Below are 18,450 nucleotides of genomic sequence, written 5' to 3'. Positions count from 1 at the left end.
ATGGAACAAGGCCACAGGTGAGAAACCCGCCGCTAACGCCACACTCAGCGGGGAAAAGCCAAGAGCTTGCCCTGAGGTCGGAACAAGGCAGGGATGCCCTCTGTCGCCCCTTGTAGCCCACACCGTGCTGGAGGTCCTGGCCTGAGCAACCGGTCAGAAAAAGCAGTAACCGGCATCCAGACTGGAAACAAAGAAGTAAGTCCTTCGCCGTCTGCAGCCGACGTGACACCGTCGGTGGAAAAGCCCGCGGAAAAGCCCACAGGACTGACACAGGAACCGCGTCAAGCTGCAGGACCAGAATCAACATCCAGAGCGTGAGCAGGAGGATGACCCCACGGGCTCCAGGCTTCAGCCAGGTGATGGGCAGGTGGGCTCCGTCTCCCAGCTGCACTTCCTGCCGGGGCCCCTGCCCCCCCACAGGCACCTTCCTGTTTCCAGACTTCCCAGGGGTCTCCCCCTTCCACACACCCCTGGTGCGTTCCTGCTCCCCACCCCGGCCCACTGGACTCTGGACTAGCCTTCCGGTCAGACTCTCCCAGTGCAGCCTAACAGCCTGGCACCTGCACCCGAGCACTAAACGTGGCCTCGGATGTTCCACCAACCCCCAGAGCTACCTGGGGCACGGCCAGAGCTCCAGACGGGAACCGCGAAACCCAGAGCCCCGTGGTCACAGACAGCCACTCTCAGTTCACGCACGAGGACACATGTTCGCTGTGCCGTGGGCACAACGCGCTCCCTGCGAGATGCTGCCCGCGCCCTCAAAGACACGGACGGGCCAGAACTGTCAGCCAACGACCTGCGGCCGGACAAAGTACGCAGAAGTGAGCAGCCGAGGCTCCCGCGGGCCACACAGCTCGTCGGAGTTTCACTCTGGACGGGCCGGCCTGCCTCTCCCCGGACGGTGTCGTCTGCTTGAGGCTGCCGAGCCTCCCTGGTCAGCAGAGACCAGGGGACCAGGGGACCAGGGCACACGGGTTCTCAAAAGCTCCAGGAACAGGGCAAGTGGGCACAGGAGACAACGGTGCCAGGCCCTGAGGGCCTCACACGCCAGGCAGCGCAGACAGTTCTGGAAGGCTGGGCTGGATGAGGCACCTGTGCTCACTGGTGCTAACCGGGAGGGTGGGTCAACGCAGGACGGAACACGCTGGAGGCGACCTCCCAGAGCACTCAGCAAGGACACGATTCGTGCCTCCTGGCCCCAGCCCCGAGCCGCCCGGCCCCCGAGAGCCCAGCCAGCTCCTCACGCCGCTCAGACACGCTCCCGACGAGGCCTCTGGTCACCCGTCTCCACCCCGTTCAGCTCTGGGCCTGATGAAGCGAGCAAGGTGGGCGTGGTCAGGAGCTGTGCCCCATCCTTGCGCCCCCAAAGCAGGCTAACCAGGGCCCTGGCAGCGGGATGGTCTCCACAGGACCAGCAAACACACCTCGGCTGCGTGTCCCATGTCCACTGTCGGACAGGGGTGAGGAGCGATCTCGCGCGCAACTCGGTTTCCTCTGCTCCCACAGGTTTTGATAGAAATTGTGTGTCTACGAGACTGAGAAGCGGGTCTGCTCCAGGCAGGCAACACACGTGGAGGGTTCAGAGGGGTGGGAGGAATGAGGGAATGGGCCGGGTGCTTCCAGGAACATAACAACCCCTTTCAGCACAAGCAGGGATGTGCGATGTCTTCGTGACAACAGATACTCACTTTCCGCCTCAGCTCAACCTAAGAGCGTGGACATGTGTGGGGTACGGCTCAGGGAAAGTTCCAGACTCAAGGAACACCCATGGAGAGGGGAATCAGGTTCTAAATAATCAAGTGCTTCTGCTCACTTCTGCCCAGTGTTTTTAATTCACATACGCTATTACGTGACTAACGAAATCCAGAAGCAAACCGCATACACTTAATCTTGGAGCACAAGTGTTTTAAGGCTTCTACCCTGTCCTCTCAGCCCCATAAACAATAAATACTAAAATGTGCACCAACAGAGTGGTCTTTCTAGTACTACCCAAGAACCCCAAAGCTGCCGCGGAGTCCCGGCCCACGTGTGCAGCCGACCCAGAGCCACGGCTCAGGTGTGGCCTCAGCTGTGGCCAAGCCACAGAAAACAGCAAGGGTAAGAAAACAGCAGAAGCCAAGGAGGGCAGCTCGCTTTTAAACACCCAAGCAGTCCTCGTGCCCGGAGTTAGAGGCCCCTCTCCACGCAGCTTCTCGGCCGTGCTCGCCCACAAAGCCAAAGCCAGCAGCAGGTACGTACGGCAGGTGTAAACATCTCTGTATTCCATGTGCTCGTAATCGGGAAGAATTTTCATGAAACGTCCCGACTTCACGCGAGGGTTTATACCTGAACAGACACAGCAGGGAAAGGGTAAAGATGGCTCTGCTTCCAGGACGGTCTGTTTCCGTGACTCGACACCCTCCCTCACTGACGAAGGACATCTCCCATTGCACACTCAGCCCCCAGAACCTCAGGGTGCAAGTGTTTGCCAGGGGTGACCTGTCTTCCTTTAACCAGTGGAGCCACACCAGAAACTCACGAAGGTGGGCAAGCCCGGGACCACCCTCTCTCAGCCACCACAGATCAAGGGAGCACACGGAGGTGGGAAGCCAAGGCTGTGGCTAGGGGATGTTTGGGGGACCATTTAGGGAACCCTGTATCTGACTCCGATCTCTCCCTCGGCTGGTGCACACCTGACGTTTCCCCTTGACTACTCTGCGTTTGTTTTATCTCTAAGGGTGATGTTTGCGGCCTCCTAACTCCGGCCCCCTCCCTCCTGAGCCCGTCTATGCCAGGAACCAACCTTGATTTTCTTCCACCACCCGTTCCAGAGGCTAAGCAATTTTCTCCTTGATAAGGCGTTCAGAGCAGACTCACAAGAACACAGTTCTCGCATGAGCATGAAAACTGAAGCTGGCTCTGACCAGGGCAGATTCAACACTTCCAGACACTGGAAAAGGTCATCATTCCCTGGATCTTGAAACCATTTTTAAGGGGTCAAGATTCAGCAATGAAAAGAAATCTCCAGATGTAGTCCTGCGCCTGTCCGTGTCCCCCCCAGCCATCCAGACGTGCAGGCGAGCTTGCTCCCCTCGCCCTGGTGCCGTCCCTCCCCCGGCCCCAGCTTACACCCGGCCATACCACTTGCTGCTCACGGCCACTGCCCACCTGTGCTCCATAAGACAGCATAACCGAGCTGAGCTCGTGGGGGCCTTATTCCCACATCTGCCCCCACATCTGTGTCCGTACCCGCCTTCGTCCAGGTGCTGTTTGGAACGGTAACTCCTAAGCTCCTGCAGAGAACTCTGCCTTCAAGTGCCTTTCCGGTGATATCGTCCAACATCCAACCCAACCCGATATCCCAAACCTAACGACCTCAGGTCCGGTCATAAAACCCTGAAGCCAGCTGACCATCCAGGAAAGCCGGGACAGCAGTTTCATGTGCGCATACAGAGACTGTTGTGGGCAGAACCGGGTCCTGCTCCAACACCAAGGCTGACAGCCACATCAAGTCCCCCCAGCTCCACGCTCCGGCCGGATTTAAGAGCTGAGCTCTGGGCAACCGTGGAGGAACCAAGGCTAGAGCCAAGGCCATGAGGGCGCCCATGGCATGGAGGGCGGGAGGCAGGCGCAGAACTGGCTTTCTGCCTCTGGACTCTGGGCTTTGCAGGACGCAGAGCAGCACCGGCCTGGCTGCAGAGATGAAAAGACAGGAAGGGCTCAGGCTATCAGGACACATAACCACTAGGGCCCCCTAGACCCGTGTCCCCAGAGACGTGTCTTCCTGGGTTGGTGGAACGTGGAACAGAGGCAAGAGAAGGAAGCAAGTCTGAGCAAGCACAGGGGAGGAGCTGGCAGGTCCCGAGCTGCCAGCCTTGCACTGGGGAACAAGCCCAAGGACAGGGCTCAGGAGGCAACTGCAAGCTGGGCGTGGCGGCTGGGGTAAGGATGAAGCCCAGGCCTCAGGAGGGCAGGGAAAAGCGGGGTGCTGGGCGTGGCCGGGCAGAGGGCTCCCAAAGGCAGGTGGTGGGTCAGACGGCACAGCAGAGCCCCCCCGAGCTCTGCAAGTCGTGAGCGGACCAGCTCCCCTGAGGAAGGTCCATGAAGAACCTCCAGCCTGCTGACAGGCGTGCTCCCCAATGTGGGCGAGTCCCCTCAGAACACCAACCACCGCACAGCCCCAAGCTGCCATGGATCATGGTGTGGAGGGAAGCCTCGGACGGGGCAAAACCGGCCACATCCAAGGAGGGAGCACGGCCCGCGTCCCCCACAGAGCCAGCCCTACGTGGAAACGCCGTGTTCCCCCACAGCCACATGAAGGAGGGACATCTCAGGGCGAGCCTGAGTGACAGACCCACTAAGAACAGGGACATGGAGAGAGGCAGCGACTGGCGTGCCCCAGATCCTGGGGGGCTGCCAGCACTGCGGCGGCTCTCAAAGACCCGCTTCCGTCTCAGTCCTGAGTCAGACCACGGCCGCCGCCCCCGGTGAGGCATCTGGGAAGGGGCAGCACCTGCTCTGCTTTCAATGGATACATTTCCAAAGATGTGAAAACCCAAATCTACCAAGGCTGTTTTAAAATGAAACTTGAAGGTCCTTTTTATTTCTTTAAAGATTTTATTTAGAGAGAGCAAGCATGAACGGAGGGAGAAGCAGACTCCCCACTGAGCAGGGAGCCCAATGCCGGGCTCCATCCCAGGACCCCAGGATCATGACCTGAGCCAAAGGCGGACGTTTGACTGACTGAGCCCCCCCGGCGTCCCCTTAAGGTCCTTTTAGGAGCAGTGAACAGTCAACTCTAACCAAAGATCGTCCCCATCATCTCTTACTCTGTCCTTTGATCCCCAGCCCCGGGCAGCTAAGACCGCATGAGACCGCCGCCCAGGGGTGAACCCACCACTGCTCCCTGCGGGTCGGTGCCGGGCCACAGCTCCTGGGCAGTGTCTGTGTGAACAGATCTTCACAGCCTCACGCTAAGGGGCACTGAGGAAAGACATGTGGGGCTGGGGGGAGTCGGAGCCCTCGGGGCGTGTCCCTGGTGACTGAAAAGCCAGCGAGCAGAGAACAGGAAATGGGGACTGGAGTGCTCAACGTGGGGCTGGGAGGTTGCCTGGTAGATGGAGCCCCAGAAGGCGGAGCCTGACGGGGGGCTGCAGCCAGGCGGCCGAGGAAGCCTGCGGAAGCGGCCACACTTCCCAGTGAAGCTGCTGTCCACGTGCCCCTCGGACTGCGGGCCCAGGATCGAGGAAAAGGAACCTCTGGAGCTCCCCAGGCTTGTCCCCAGTGCAGCCAGTTTCTCACACCTAACAGGAGACACCACTGTATGTGACGGGCTGAAAATAAGGACGACACACCCCCGGAGATGGGAGGAAAGAGCCCTCGTAGGAGGGCTGCTGCTCCCAGCGCCGTAGTCCGGGAGGCCACTGCGGGCTGTGGGTCACATTCTCCGCACTCCTGTCGCGGGTGCTCACTCTACGTCTGCCTCTGGAACGAAGGGGGCTGTGGCGGGCAAGAGGTTCACTTACGCTTGGCATAGACGTCTCTACAAGACACGCCCGTGATGTCCAGCTTCCGCAGGTTCTCGCAAACGCCATACTCTGCAACAAGAAACATGTGCTGGAGATCACAGGCCAGAAGTCACGAGGCCACAGAGAGACAGACAGGCTGAGGGCGGGGAGGGAAGGTGCATGCCGAAGCCTTGGCCCTGTCTTCCAAGGCGGAGTCCGTCCCTCACCGCTGCACCCACACTCACCAGCGAGGCCCTCATCCTGTGTTTAGACCACACTGGACAAAGCAACAATCCACACTATCCCGAGAACCTCCAGAAGCCTAAATGCACAAACCCCAAATCACACAATCCCCAGCTCATGAAGCGTATGGCACAGACTCGGGGGTCTGCAAACAGCACGCTGCCGTGGCAATGAGATCGTCCTTGGTGTCAGGGTCCCACGCAGGCCCCCAAACCTGCACTGCGGCTCCCCTTGCCACTGGCTCTATTACACAAAGCCGCGGGCCTGTGAGGGGAGACCTGGGCGAGATGCCGGATGAAGGCCTGAAGGAGGAGGCTGCACCACATCCCTTCGGCACCAGCCCCCGACCTCAACCAGAGAGAACGGAGACCCTGGATGCCCTCCCCGCCTCCCAGGCCTCACCTAGCTGACGGCGCCTTCCTGCTTCCTCCTCCCGGGCCCTACCCCACCCCACTTTCCCAAGTCACCCACCTCAGCTTCCCAGCTGAGACCTCGGCTCCTTTGGGTCGGGTCCCAGCGAGGGTTTGCAAGGAAAGCACCACACGGAGCTCATCACCATGAATCCAGAACTGCCAGGGGGCCAAGCGCTGACAGCGACCAGCCCGCCTGGTACCACCAGCCTCTGCGCGGGCCAGGCACCACTGTAACCGACCTGGATGGCAGGCCTGAGCACTGCCACCGTCTCGTCCACGCCAGCGAGGAGAACACACGCACAGAGAGGCCCGGGACTGCGCAAAGCAGCAGAGCTTGTCGTGCGGGACCCAGAGCAAAGCCCGGATGGGATGCCGCTCAGGGGTGAGCAGAGCGGGGGCGGGAAGCGTGCTCAACGCCCCCGCTGCCCAAGCCCTCACACACTCCCCACCAGGACTTGGTGCTCATCCGGGGGGCAGGGGCCCAGCCGGGGCCTCGCGCACAGCCACCTCCCATCCCAGGAAGGGCCGCCAAGGCTGGGCAAGGCGGGAAGCTCAGGGGTCCGTCTGAACCGTGGATTCACGCAGCGCGGCTAGTAGTGGCCGAGGGCCGTCCCCTCATGTCACTCCCGACGGTGGCTACATGGATGATACCAGCCTGAACACATCTACGCACTGACGGAGTGCAGCAGTACTGGAGGCAAAGCTCCAGAGGCACAGAGGGGAGAAGGTATTTGGGGCGAGGGAGCTACTCGGCAAAGTCTCTCCCCACAGGCCTCCCAGGGAGCCGCGCTTTTCCCTACCTCGTCATGAGGTAGGGAGATGTGAAGCTGAAGACTCCTATTATGTAAATCACGGCCCTGCTCACCATGAGGCAAAAAGATACGAAGCGTTTCATTCTGCTGTCAAGAGCGCGCACTCCCTCCCGCAGGACGAGGCAAGCGTAGGGACCGCAGAGGAATACGCCGTCCGTGCACCTGGGGCAGGGACACAGCAACACCCCCGTCCAAGGGGCTCCCCAGCATGAGACACCACAGCTTGTCCCAAGCCTTGCTCTCCCCGTGGACCGGCTGAACGGGCCACTCTCACCCTGGTCAGCAGAGCGCACCGGAAGAGCCGGTCTACCCCACTCTCACTGAGAAGCACTCTGCTCTCCGTCTGCTCTCTCCACCGCCTGCCGCTGGCTCCGTGCTGCCCGTGGCGGCCAGGTGGCTCCCCCGGAAAACGTGGGCAGGGCCACCATGTGGGCTCCCCACAGCCACTCGCTTTCTCCTGTGCAAACAATGCACTTCAAACCTGCTACTGCGTAACAAGACCAGCGCCCGCCCGGTTTGCTTCCCGGGGGTTCTGAACGGACAGCTCCCTTTCCCGGTTCCAGGGGCCGCCGGTGCTGCCGGGAACAGACACGACGGGTCTCCTCCTGCCTCAGTGACGAAGCGGGTGGCTGCAGGGGCAGGGGTCTTCTCCTGTCATGTGTGTAGTGCTGCGGGCAAGACACCGAGACTCTCGGTGCCAACGGTCAGATATGGGTCAGAGCCCTGACAATGCACCTGGGTGTGCTCCCGTGGCGGACGGCACCCGAGGCCCACAGCCAGGCCCTTGTGAGGCTCCTGGTGCTTGGGTGCGTCTCTGGGCCCAGGCAGTGAAGACTGGTGACCTGGCTTACGATTTCTGAATCAGACTCCAACTCACACTCCAACCTGACAGGAACGATGCTTCTGAATGGCGGTGAGGGCTGTACCCAGGACTGCCGCCTCATCATAAATTTCTGCACACGGGACGCCTGGTGAAGCGTGTGCCTTTGGCTCAGGCCATGATCCCAGGGTCCCAGCATGGAGCCCGGCATGGGACTCTCTGGTCAGGGAGGAGCCTGCTTCTCCCCCTCCCTTTGCTGCTCCCCCGATCCTGCTCTCTCTCTCTCTCAAATAAAGAAAAAAAATAAAAATAAATTTCTGCACATGTGTCAAGAAATGGTATTGCTCATATGGCACAGGAACTAAAGCTGCACAAGCAGATAAGGGAACCACAAACACCTCCAACAACCAGAAGGAAAGCAAAACTAGGGCGTGGTGCTAACAGACAGAGCAGTCCTTGGTGGGTTCTTCTTAATGTTCCCAAAAAGTCAGACTAAATCCACAAATGTGACTCTGACCCAACTGTTCCTACAAGAATTGTCTGCTATTTTCCACCTGATGGGAAAACCTTTTTTGTTTTTAAAGAGGGACTCAGAACAACACCACATCCTCTGATTGTTCTATCCACGTTCCCGTAAGTCATTGAGGGAGCCGGTCCTTAAAATAGCTGGAAGGCCCGTATACTCACCAGCACCGTGTATCCTTCCAGAAAAACAACAAGTGTGAACTTTGCCCTTTGACACAGGTCCTGTCCCCGCGGACAGCAAGCGGGCATGCCACCGTGCCGCCTACAGGCACTTCTCAATCCAACGCTGGATTTGGTGCTCCAGGCTATCGGTTCAAAAAGTTCCCCTGACGGGGCTGTCCGGCCGGCTCACTCAGTGGAGCATGCCTCCTCAGCTTCATGGTCCTGGGCGCAGAGATTACATAAATAAAAACTTAAAAAAAAAAAAAAGTCCTTGCTAATCTGTTATATAAAGGAGCTTAAGCAATTCTTTTCTGGAAATATTTACTCCAAAGATAGCAAAAACAAAACAAAACAAAAAGCTGGGAAGGGAGGAGCATGGGTCAGCCAGACTTGGGGGAATTTACAAAATGAAATGGCCATGCTTTGCAGAAACAGGGATCCAGCTATCATTCTGCTTCTGGATACAGCCCCCAAGAACTGAGAGCAGGGGCTCAGATACGGCTACGCCCCGGCTCGCAGCAGGACCTCACAACATCCAGGAGATGGAAGCAACCTGAGCGTCTGCGGGCAGCTGAGCCAACCACACCCCGTGGTCCATCCTCCCGGTGGACTGTTACTCGGCCTAAAAAAGGCAGTAAACTCTGTCATCCACTGCAGTAGGCATGAACCTTGGGGACATCGTGCTCAGGGAAAAACAAGGGTATGGGGCACCTGGACAATCAGACTCCCCGAGACAGCCGGGACGGCAGCTGCGGGAGGGGGCAGGGGAGCAGGTGTGTGAGGGGACGGAGCCGAGGTGTGCAAGACCAGCGAGCGAGGCAGGCGGGCGGGGGTCCAGGTGAACCTACCGCACGGCGGACCATCAGAGCCCTGTGCTAACGGTCTGAACGGCCGCTTTGCTCGTGTACGTGTTACCGTAACAAAAAATTAAATTGCCACTTCGAATATTCCAATCGGAAAATTTCCGAAGAGCTATCTGAAAAACGTTTTGCCAGGAGGGAGGAACAGCGTAGTCCTTTGGCAGAGTTGGGTCAACACATACGCGGCAGCCTCATGTGACCTCACCGCCCAGGGCTGCCAAGCGCCCTCCTCTCTCTCCTGTCCCACGGGCCGGAGCAGAAACTCCCAGCCCCACGGTGCGTTCCTGAACATGCGCGACTCCCACGTGTCTGCGGGTGGGAGTGGGCTAGAGGTTTTCTCTCCCTCCCTCCCCGCTGCGGGTGAACCCATCAGATCCGGCTCTGCTCCCCGAGGCTCCTTCCCCGGAGAAGGTGGAGATGCAGGGACGCAGCAGCCGAGGCAGCGGGGCTGGGATGTGCGCACGTGTGGAGCAGAATGTGACTGACAGAGTGAACGCTGCTCCTCGGGGCCCTGTGTCGTACCGGGCGGCTGCCACGGCGGGGACCTAGTCCCATTCTCCCGGTCACCGCCACTGAAGGGGGCGCCCCGCCACGCCGGACGGGCGCGGCACTAGGACACAACCTGCGGCGAGCCTGTGGGCAGACAAGATCCATCCGGAAGGGGAGGTTCTCCCCCAGCACTGCGGGGGGCCGGGTGGCAGAGGCGGGGGTCCATGAGAAGGCTCCAGGTATGGACAGAGGCTGCAACGCAGGCAGCGATATACCAGGAAATGTGGGGGTGCGGGGGTCCAAGGAGGCCGCTGCCCCACTGGGTAAGTCCGAGGCAGGAGGAACGGAGACGGTGAGCCAGACATGGTGGCGGGCAAGCAGGACGGAGCCAGGGAGGAGGGCTGCGGTGTGCGCCAGAGGCCTCCTTCCCACCTGCTGTGCTCTAAGTAAAATTCTGTTTGCACTAAACTAGGGGAGAATTATGCTCCTTAGTAAAATATGACTCACACTTTTACTTCTGAGGATGAAAAAGAAGTCAAAGGCAGGGGTGGGGGCTGGTGGCAGAGGGGCCCTCCACCAGGCAGGACGGAGGGGTCTGGCAACCAGGCCCAGGCTTCCAGCACAGCTGTGGGTGCCAGCACCCCAGGACGCCCGTCCACCCACAGAGTTCAACCGCTCTACTTAGCTACTACCGTAACTGGATGACTTTTTTTTTTTTTTAATAATGTAGGAGATCTGGAAAACACTCTGCAGCCACCTCATCTTAGGAGGCAAGACTAAAACTCAGAATCTGGACACGGCCCACAGGTGTCTGCAGATAAACACCGGGAACACTTGGGAGGCAGAACAAACAGTTCCCCAGGATGGCTGAAACCGCCTCTGAGATCAGCGTGACTCGTTCTCACCGAGTCCGGGCCGCGCAAAGATAAACAGTCCCTGTGCCAACGGACACCGTGAGGAGCCACACTCCCGCAGCGAGACGACGCTGACCGCAGTCCAGCTCCCATGACAAGCACCTGCTGGCCAGGGGAGACCCATGCCTACTGAGGCCCCTCTGTCACCCTGAGACACCCACCCTGCACACCCACTGACCCAATGCCCATGTATGAGACCAGGAGAGAAGCCTGTGAGCCTGACTCCGCCATCATCTCCCCCTGGACGTGGTCTGGTGTTTCCGACTTCCCTGCTCCTCCACTAAAACGCCACCGGCCTGGCCGGGTGGGGTGTAGCAGCCTCTCTATCGCCACCGGGTGGACACCGACGGTATCGCGGGCAAAGGGTGCTGACTCATGTGTTCCAAACCCTGCCCGTCTCCGGAAAGGGCCTTCGTTTTCGAGAGGACACTTGTTCTCTGCAAAGTCCCAAAAACACCCTTGTCTTCACATGCCCTTTCCAGCCAGAAAGACAAACCCAGAGCCTCAGCGCATTACGTAATCCTCTTACAAGCACAGGAAAACAGTGACAATGGCCGCGCCTGGACCTCTAACAACCAATCCATTCTTCTTGGCAAAGCACCACTGTCTGTCCGATTGAATATGGCCGGGAGCGGGGGGCGGGGGGGATCTTTACTTGATGCTCTCTGCGTACCAGGTGCACTTTCTAGCTTACTTTTTTAGGGCTGACATAAGGGAAGTCTGAAAAATGCCCCCCGTGAGGCACCACTGCCCTTCACCCTTTCCTGCTTTGCTAAGGGAAAGGAAGGGGTTTCTCTATAAACCAGAACAACAGATTCAGCATGCTTAAGTACAGAGAACTGTAGTCCTTCCAAAGGGCAAAGCAGAAGAGAAAGATAAAGGCTTCCCCCTCCAGTTCTGAGATCCTGCTACAGGCGGGCTGGTTTCCCCTCCCCGTGGTTAAGACCCGTGTCCCTGCTGCCCAGACAGTATGTTCATCCACCTGCCAACCCGCCCTCCCCACCGCCAAAACCAGCGGGCTGAGCAAGGGCACGCTTTAGAGGAATCACAGAAATCCCTAAAGCCAAACTTAAAATGCACAACTTGCCCAGTTTACCTCTTCCCAAAACAACCCTCCAATTTCAGTCGTATTTAACAAAAGCCACATTTTTTATTTTTTTGCCTCAGCATATCATATAGAATAGAAACATTTTCTTTTGTTTGCAAAAACAGAATTAAATACTGGTTTTTAATTCCCCATTTCTGTCATAAAAGCCATACATTATTAGAAAAAGATTAATCTTTTTTTTTGGAAAAGAATTATTCCTAATTATGATGGAATTTAATCCCACTTTACAACAAATCAAAACATTATATACAAATATTCTATATAAAAAAAACTTACCATCAAGGGCAGAAATGACCAAGTTATATATTATATATTATGTATTATAATATACAATATTATATAATATAATATGTAGTGTTATATATTATAAATTCAAAACCAGACATCGACAGGTACTGAGCTGAATAATATAAAATCCTTGCGTCTGAATATTTAAAGCTCAGTATGGAAGGAGAATATACACATATGAGCATTTCCTTTATTTCTTAATTTTCTTTTGTTACTGTTTGAATACTCTGATTTAGAACTACAGTCTGAATGTAGACTTCAAAATTCACCAAGTAAATGTGAGGTAGTAACGCAGAAAAGCCTTGTCAGGGTCAAAGGCAAAATAAAATAACGCACTTGGCTTCTACCCTCAGAAGTCTGAGAAATGATGACTTATTTATAGCCCCACAGGCAAGTAACTGCAGGCGGCCCACAGCCAAAGGAGTGATGCATCAAAAAAGTGTTTACCCTCACCCTGGCCTGGGCCTGCCCTAGGGGCTGGGCTCAGTTTGGGTTGGTTCCTGTAAGGAGATAAGTATCACCTAGTCCTCCGGTGCTTGCCCCAAAATCAGGAACGCAGACTTGGCAGACTTGGCTGCTCAGTAGCAACCTTTCACCTCCCTAGAGAAATGCCACTAGAAAACATTTAACCCAACAGCTCCGGTATGCAACAGACAGGATAGGCCAAAGTCCTACAAAAATAACTGATTCATTGCTAGGGCACTGGAAATTGTGAGCTTCTCACCAAACATCATAAATATAGCTACCTGGTTTTAAGTTTCTAGCTCTACCCCCCACCCTCTAAACTCATCCTGTCGTTTTAGGAAAGGCCCTTAAACACACACACATTGTCTGCACCCTGAAAGTCAATCATGGCCCCAAATTCTTCAAAGTAGTAAAACACAGGTACGTGCTATTCTCTTTCCCACTTCCCATTTTTGTGGCTTATTTTCTGTCCTGGGAAATCTAATTATAACAAGACAGAAAGCAAGCACGTAAACATGCAAATTCACTAATTAGTCTCACTCATCCTCCCAACAAACTAAAAAATGGAGCCACCATTATACCCATCAGGGTTGGACCAGACCCAGAGGCTCCACTCCAGGACAAGTAAGGAGCCAACTCACCCCTCAACCAGCCTGAGATCCGGCCTCCTGCCCACCAAGGCTGGGAGGGCTTTGGTTTTTACCTAAATGGACCTGGGGCTTTGGCCATATCAACTCACCTTAACCAAAAGTCTAGATCAGGAAAGATGAAGTAGGGGAGTTAAGAGAACTAAGACCAGACCTGTCCCATATTGACGGTTCTCATACAATAATGAGGCCAACCCCATGAGACATCTGTGAATACCAGAGGGGACAGCCGGCCATCCACTTTCTGACACAGATAAGCTGGAAGCTGGAGCTACCAGAACAAACTAGTGACGCCGAAGACCTAGCGACCAGCTTCATGACTTTCTGACGAAAATCATTACTTAAGCTCAAAACACTAAGTCTGATTAACACTATAACTTTCTGGGGCGCCTGGGTGGCTCAGTGGGTTAAGCCTCTGCCTTCAGCTCAGATCATGATCTCGGGGTCCTGGGATCGAGTCCCACATCGGGCTCTCTGCTCAGCGGGGAACCTGCTTCCTCCTCTCTCTCTGCCTGCCTCTGTGCCTGCTTGTGATCTCCGTCTGTCAAATAAATAAATAAATCTTTAAAAAAAAAAACAACTGTAACTTTCACGAAAGTCATCTGAAATGAGGTTAACCAGCATATCACTATAGACTTTTAAGGATATGTCCTGAAATATTAAACAGAAATGTATCCAGGTGGAAGAAAACCAACAAATTAGTAAGAAAAACAAACAAACAAATAAAAATAGGGTAGAAAGTGGACAAAAAATAAGGATAAGCAAATAAGAAAAATCCAAACTGCCAGAAATATTTTTTAAATGTGCCCCCTCCCTAGTCATTGAACACATTCGAACTGAAATAATTAAAGATGGGTCATTCAGAGTAAAGAGATTTTGGCAGTTACTGGATTAAATGGGGTCACTTCGGGCAGCTGGACTAGAGATGACAGCTGCTTGGTGATGAGACCGTACATGCCAAACGTGTGTGTGTCACCTTTCGTGACTCATCTGGTCATGCTCTCGTGTCAGGAGGGTAAGCTTCCCAGCCGCAGTACCTCGGCAGTACCTAGTCAAACTGCAGGGCTCACGCCTCCTCTCTGGCCGCCGTGCTTCCGCATGTCCACTACCCCCATCCAACAGACAGGGACACTGCTCACTGTTCGCTGGGTACAACAAACACATAAATAAAAATAAGGGCAGGGAAAAGTGTGGTCCCTTCCAATGACGAACCACCACATTGCATTTAAAAAGACTGAACCAGACTTACATGCATTCACATGGGAAGAACTTAAAAACACAAGTTCACAAAGAAAAAAAGCAGATGCACAAGACTTACAGCATGATTTATTTCTAAAAATCACACATCACAAAATGTTGTATTTGGGGACGTACACAGGCATATGCACACATGATTAAATTAAACCCACAGACACTGGCTGCTTCTCAGAAGGGCAGGGCTGATGAGAAGGTAGAGAGGGGCGCCTGGAGTGCTCAGTCAGTGAAGCGTCTGACTTTGGCTCAGGTCATGATCTCGGTCCCGGCTCAAAGGCAGTCTGCTCCTCCCTCTACCCCCACCTCTGCTTGAGCTTGCTCTCACAAGTGCTTGCTCTCATTTAAATAAAGTCTTTAGAAACATAAAAAACCTAAAAGCGTTAAAAATTTAAAAACGTAAAGGAATCAAAGACAAATATAATGAAAGAATGAACATTTTCTGGGGGTGACTACAAATACGCCTGTTTCATCATTTTTGTCTTTCTTCCCTTTTTTTAAATTTCTCGAAACGGAAATTTTCCTAGCATGCCTGGCCACCCTGGTGGACAGGATGCCTTGCTTCTAACGTCACAGTGACTCCTACCCCAGGAAAATGGGACTGAGAAGTGCCCCAACAGGTAAGGACTGCAGTCCTGAATCTGTCCCCCAACTCTTCTACATCTTCATCAGGGCTTCCTACGCTCCCATTAGCCACTGAGAATTCAGCCTGAAATCCAACCCCAGTGAGTTTTGTTGTGGGTTTTTTTTTTTTTTTGAAATTTCATTTACTTATTTATTTGACAGAGATCACAAGCAGGCAGAGAGGCAGGTGGGGGGGGGGAGCAGGCTCCCTGCTAAGCAGGGAGCCCGATGTGGGGCTCGATCCCAGGACTCTGGGATCATGACCTGAGCCTTAACCCACTGAGCCACCCAGGTGCCCCAGCCAGTGAGTTTAACCCCTACCACACCTTCAAGCCTTGATTACACAAATGTCTCCGTTGAGTCTCTGGTCCTACAGTTAAGCTAGTTGTGTTCCAGCTCCCTGGAGACAAACCCACCAGACACCAGCACCCAGGTCAGCCAGACACCAGCACCCAGGTCTGGCTGACCCACCCAGAAACTCCTCAAAGCACAACGACCGCCTGCGACGGATCTGGGTCTTAGAAGTGTACAGAAAGCAGACGACAGCGGACAACAAAGCAAAGGGAAAGGTAGAGTTCACAGAGAAATGTCCAAAGAAATGCACGTGCCACGTACATGACAAAAGGTTAATACTGCTCACCTTCAGAGAAGTCTTACAAATTTTTTTAAGATTTTATTTATTTATTTGACAGAAATCACAAGTAGGCAGAGAGAGTGGGGGAAGCAGGTTCCCTGCCCAGCAGAGAGCCCCATGCGGTACTTGATGCCAGGACCCCGAGCGACCTGAGCCACCCAGGCAGCCCGTCTTACTAATTTCTAACACAAAAAGACCCTGAACAAGACGCATTAACAACACACAAATAAGGAATCAGAAGATGCAATAAAACAGCCAGGAAGTCTCAAAATAAGGGGGCGAGCGCTTCACGTGTCCATCTTCTTTCACCCAAGCGGCCCTACAGAAGCAGCACTTCCCAAAAACCCCTGGGAAGAAGGCGAAGCGTGTCCAGCATCTCAAAGCACAGGCGCCGAGCGCGGCCTGCGGAGCAAACCCGACGCCTGAGCACTGCGCCGGGCCGCGGGGACAGGACGGCCACCCCCTCGCTGGGGGGCCTCAGGGCGGACAGGCCGCTCGTGCACCGCCTGCGGACGCACATTCCAACCGCCGGGCAGCTCCCACCGCAGCGGCCCGGGCTCTCGGAGGAAGCGCAGGGAGGAGCCGGTCCCCGGCGTCCCCGCGGGACCGCACAGAGCCGCCCGCACAGCCGCCGGCGACGGAGAAGCTGCGCGCTCGGACGCCCGCGGGCGCCGCTCCGGGGCAGAGGGACGCCGCGGAGCCCCCGAGCTCTCTGCGCCCCGGCGGTCCCGGGGCAGTTGACGGCGACGACCGGCGCGCGGAGAAACGCGCGGACCCCACGCGTGCGCTTCCCGAGCGGATCTCCCCGACGGCGGCGGTCTCGGAGCACCTCTACTCCGCACCCGGCGCGGGGCCGCAGGGACGCCGGCGCCCACCGGCGCGCACACGCAGGGAGCCCCGAAGGCCGGCGACGCAACCCTTTCCTCCCGGACCTGCCGCACCCCGCGGGGACCCAGCCCCTGCCCCTCCGCAGGCCCCCGCACTCCCGGGCCCGCCGCCCGCAGCCGCCGGCCGCACCCCCCCGCCCTCCTCAGCGCCGACCCCCGAGGCCCGGGGACCGGCGGCGGCGTCCACGCGCGTCAGCCCGCGGCCGGCCTCCACGCAGTCCCAGCTCCGGGGCGGCCACCGAGTCGCCGTGAGGTCTCCACAGCTGGGGACGACCCCGTCCCCTCGGAGCCCCCCGCCCCCGAGCGGGGCTCCGCGGCGCAGCGGGGACTCCGCCTCCCCCGTACCCCGCGCCCCAGCGCCGTGGAGGGGGGGCCGGAGCCCCCGCTGCGGCCGTCCGGGACCCTCCCCGCGCCCCCGGTCGTGGGCGCCCCTCCCTCGGGTCCCCCGGCCGGCGCGCTCACCCTCCCGGCAGCGCCGCCTCCAGATGGTGTCGGTGTGCAGGATGCGCCGGAACTTGGTGCAGACCTGGGCCAGGCTGGGCAGGTCGGTGCCCGGCAGCGACGCGAAGATCTCCACCAGCAGCTCGGGCGGCAGCTCCAGCAGCGAGCAGCGCGGGGGCGGCTGCGGGCCCGCGCCCCGACCGCCCGGCGCCCCCGCCACGGCCGCCGCGCCCGCCTCGATGCGCTCCTCCTCGGGGTCCGTGTCCGGCTCGCTGTCGGCCGCCGCGGTCTCGGCCGGGCCCCGGCGCTGCTGGCGGCGCCGACACCCCCGCGACGGGCCCACACCGCAGAGCCGAGCGCACACCGCCATGCCGGCGCGAGGGACGGCCGCCGCCTGTGCGCACGCGCCGCCGGGGAGCGGAGCCCCGCCTCCGGGAGCGGGGAGGGGCGAGCCGGGCCCGCCCACGAGCCTTGGCCACGCCCCCGCGCCCCGTCTGCCACGCCCACCGCCGCGGGCGGGGCCCACCCGCTCCCTGCGGTCCAGCCGCCGCCTGACGCCTTCGAGTCGGGCCGGGGTCCCGCGCCTGGACGCGGGTCGGGGAAGAGTCACCCTCAGCGGCTCCAGCTCGCACGACAGCAGCCCCCTCCCGACCGGCGACGTGCGCGACCGACCACAGCCTCGCCTGCAACACCGGCCGACGCCTCCCCGCTGCGCTCCGGGGTCGCGGCGCCGTGGGCCCGGCCGGCGTGACCCACGCCGCGAGGACGGCCCGAGGAGCCCCGAGGTTGTCCTCCGAGAGCCCCCCCACGACGGCCCGAGGATCCCACCGGACGTTCTCCCCCCATAACACCCCCAGGACGGCCTGAGGACCCCACCGAGTTCCCCCAGGACCCCCCAGAATGCCCCCGAGGACCCCCTGGAGGTTCGCCCCCGACCCCCGGCACCCCTCCTGAGGATGTCCCGAGAGCGCTAGCACCGCGGCCGCGAGGACTCCACGCAGGGTGGCGCCGGGGCCTGTCCAGGGCAGCGGGGCGGGCTTGTCCAGCACTCCGGACCTCGCGAAGCCGGAGAGAAGCCGGAGAGAAGCCCGAAGTCTGCCCGTCGAAGTCTGCCCGTCGGACTCCTTTCCTCTGCGACCAGACGTGCCCTCGCTTCCACCCGCGCTGTAATGAGCGGGAAATCGGGCTGGTGGACCAAGACACCCGCTCTGGCCTCGTCGCCAGCGGTCTTGGGTGGCCCTGGTGACCTTGCTTACTGCGACCCAGGGCACATGTGTTCCAGAAGGTGCGGCCCAACTGGAGAGACTGTGTACAGGCGTCTCGTGACCGCGGCTTGCCTTAAATAGCTCACAGCAACAAGAACCTGTGGTTATTACTTGTT

At 57.8% G+C, this 18,450-nt stretch overlaps 1 protein-coding gene across 3 annotated transcripts in view; it reads right to left on the bottom strand.

The window, feature by feature from the left end:
- Window positions 1–17,478, bottom strand: part of FBXO31 (F-box protein 31) — a 36,106-nt gene extending 18,628 nt beyond the window's left edge. The window contains exons 1-3 of one of the 3 annotated variants that reach the window (XM_032853797.1): window positions 17,091–17,478; window positions 5,505–5,576; window positions 2,239–2,325 (exon numbers count right to left, since the gene is read on the bottom strand). In XM_032853797.1, coding sequence (XP_032709688.1) covers window positions 2,239–2,325; window positions 5,505–5,576; window positions 17,091–17,439 — 508 coding nt within the window. In that variant the 5' untranslated portion in view covers window positions 17,440–17,478. The remainder of the gene's footprint in view (window positions 1–2,238; window positions 2,326–5,504; window positions 5,577–17,090) is intronic. The other 2 variants (XM_032853798.1, XM_032853799.1) reach the window with 2 other exon arrangements.
- Window positions 17,479–18,450: the final 972 nt, after the last annotated feature.

This window comes from Lontra canadensis, unplaced genomic scaffold, assembly GCF_010015895.1.
Source record: "Lontra canadensis isolate GAN:19392208 unplaced genomic scaffold, GSC_riverotter_1.0 scaffold8, whole genome shotgun sequence".
Taxonomy (NCBI): domain Eukaryota; kingdom Metazoa; phylum Chordata; class Mammalia; order Carnivora; family Mustelidae; genus Lontra; species Lontra canadensis.
Note: the sequence above shows the minus strand (reverse complement) of the source record. Positions and strands in the feature narration are given on the sequence as shown.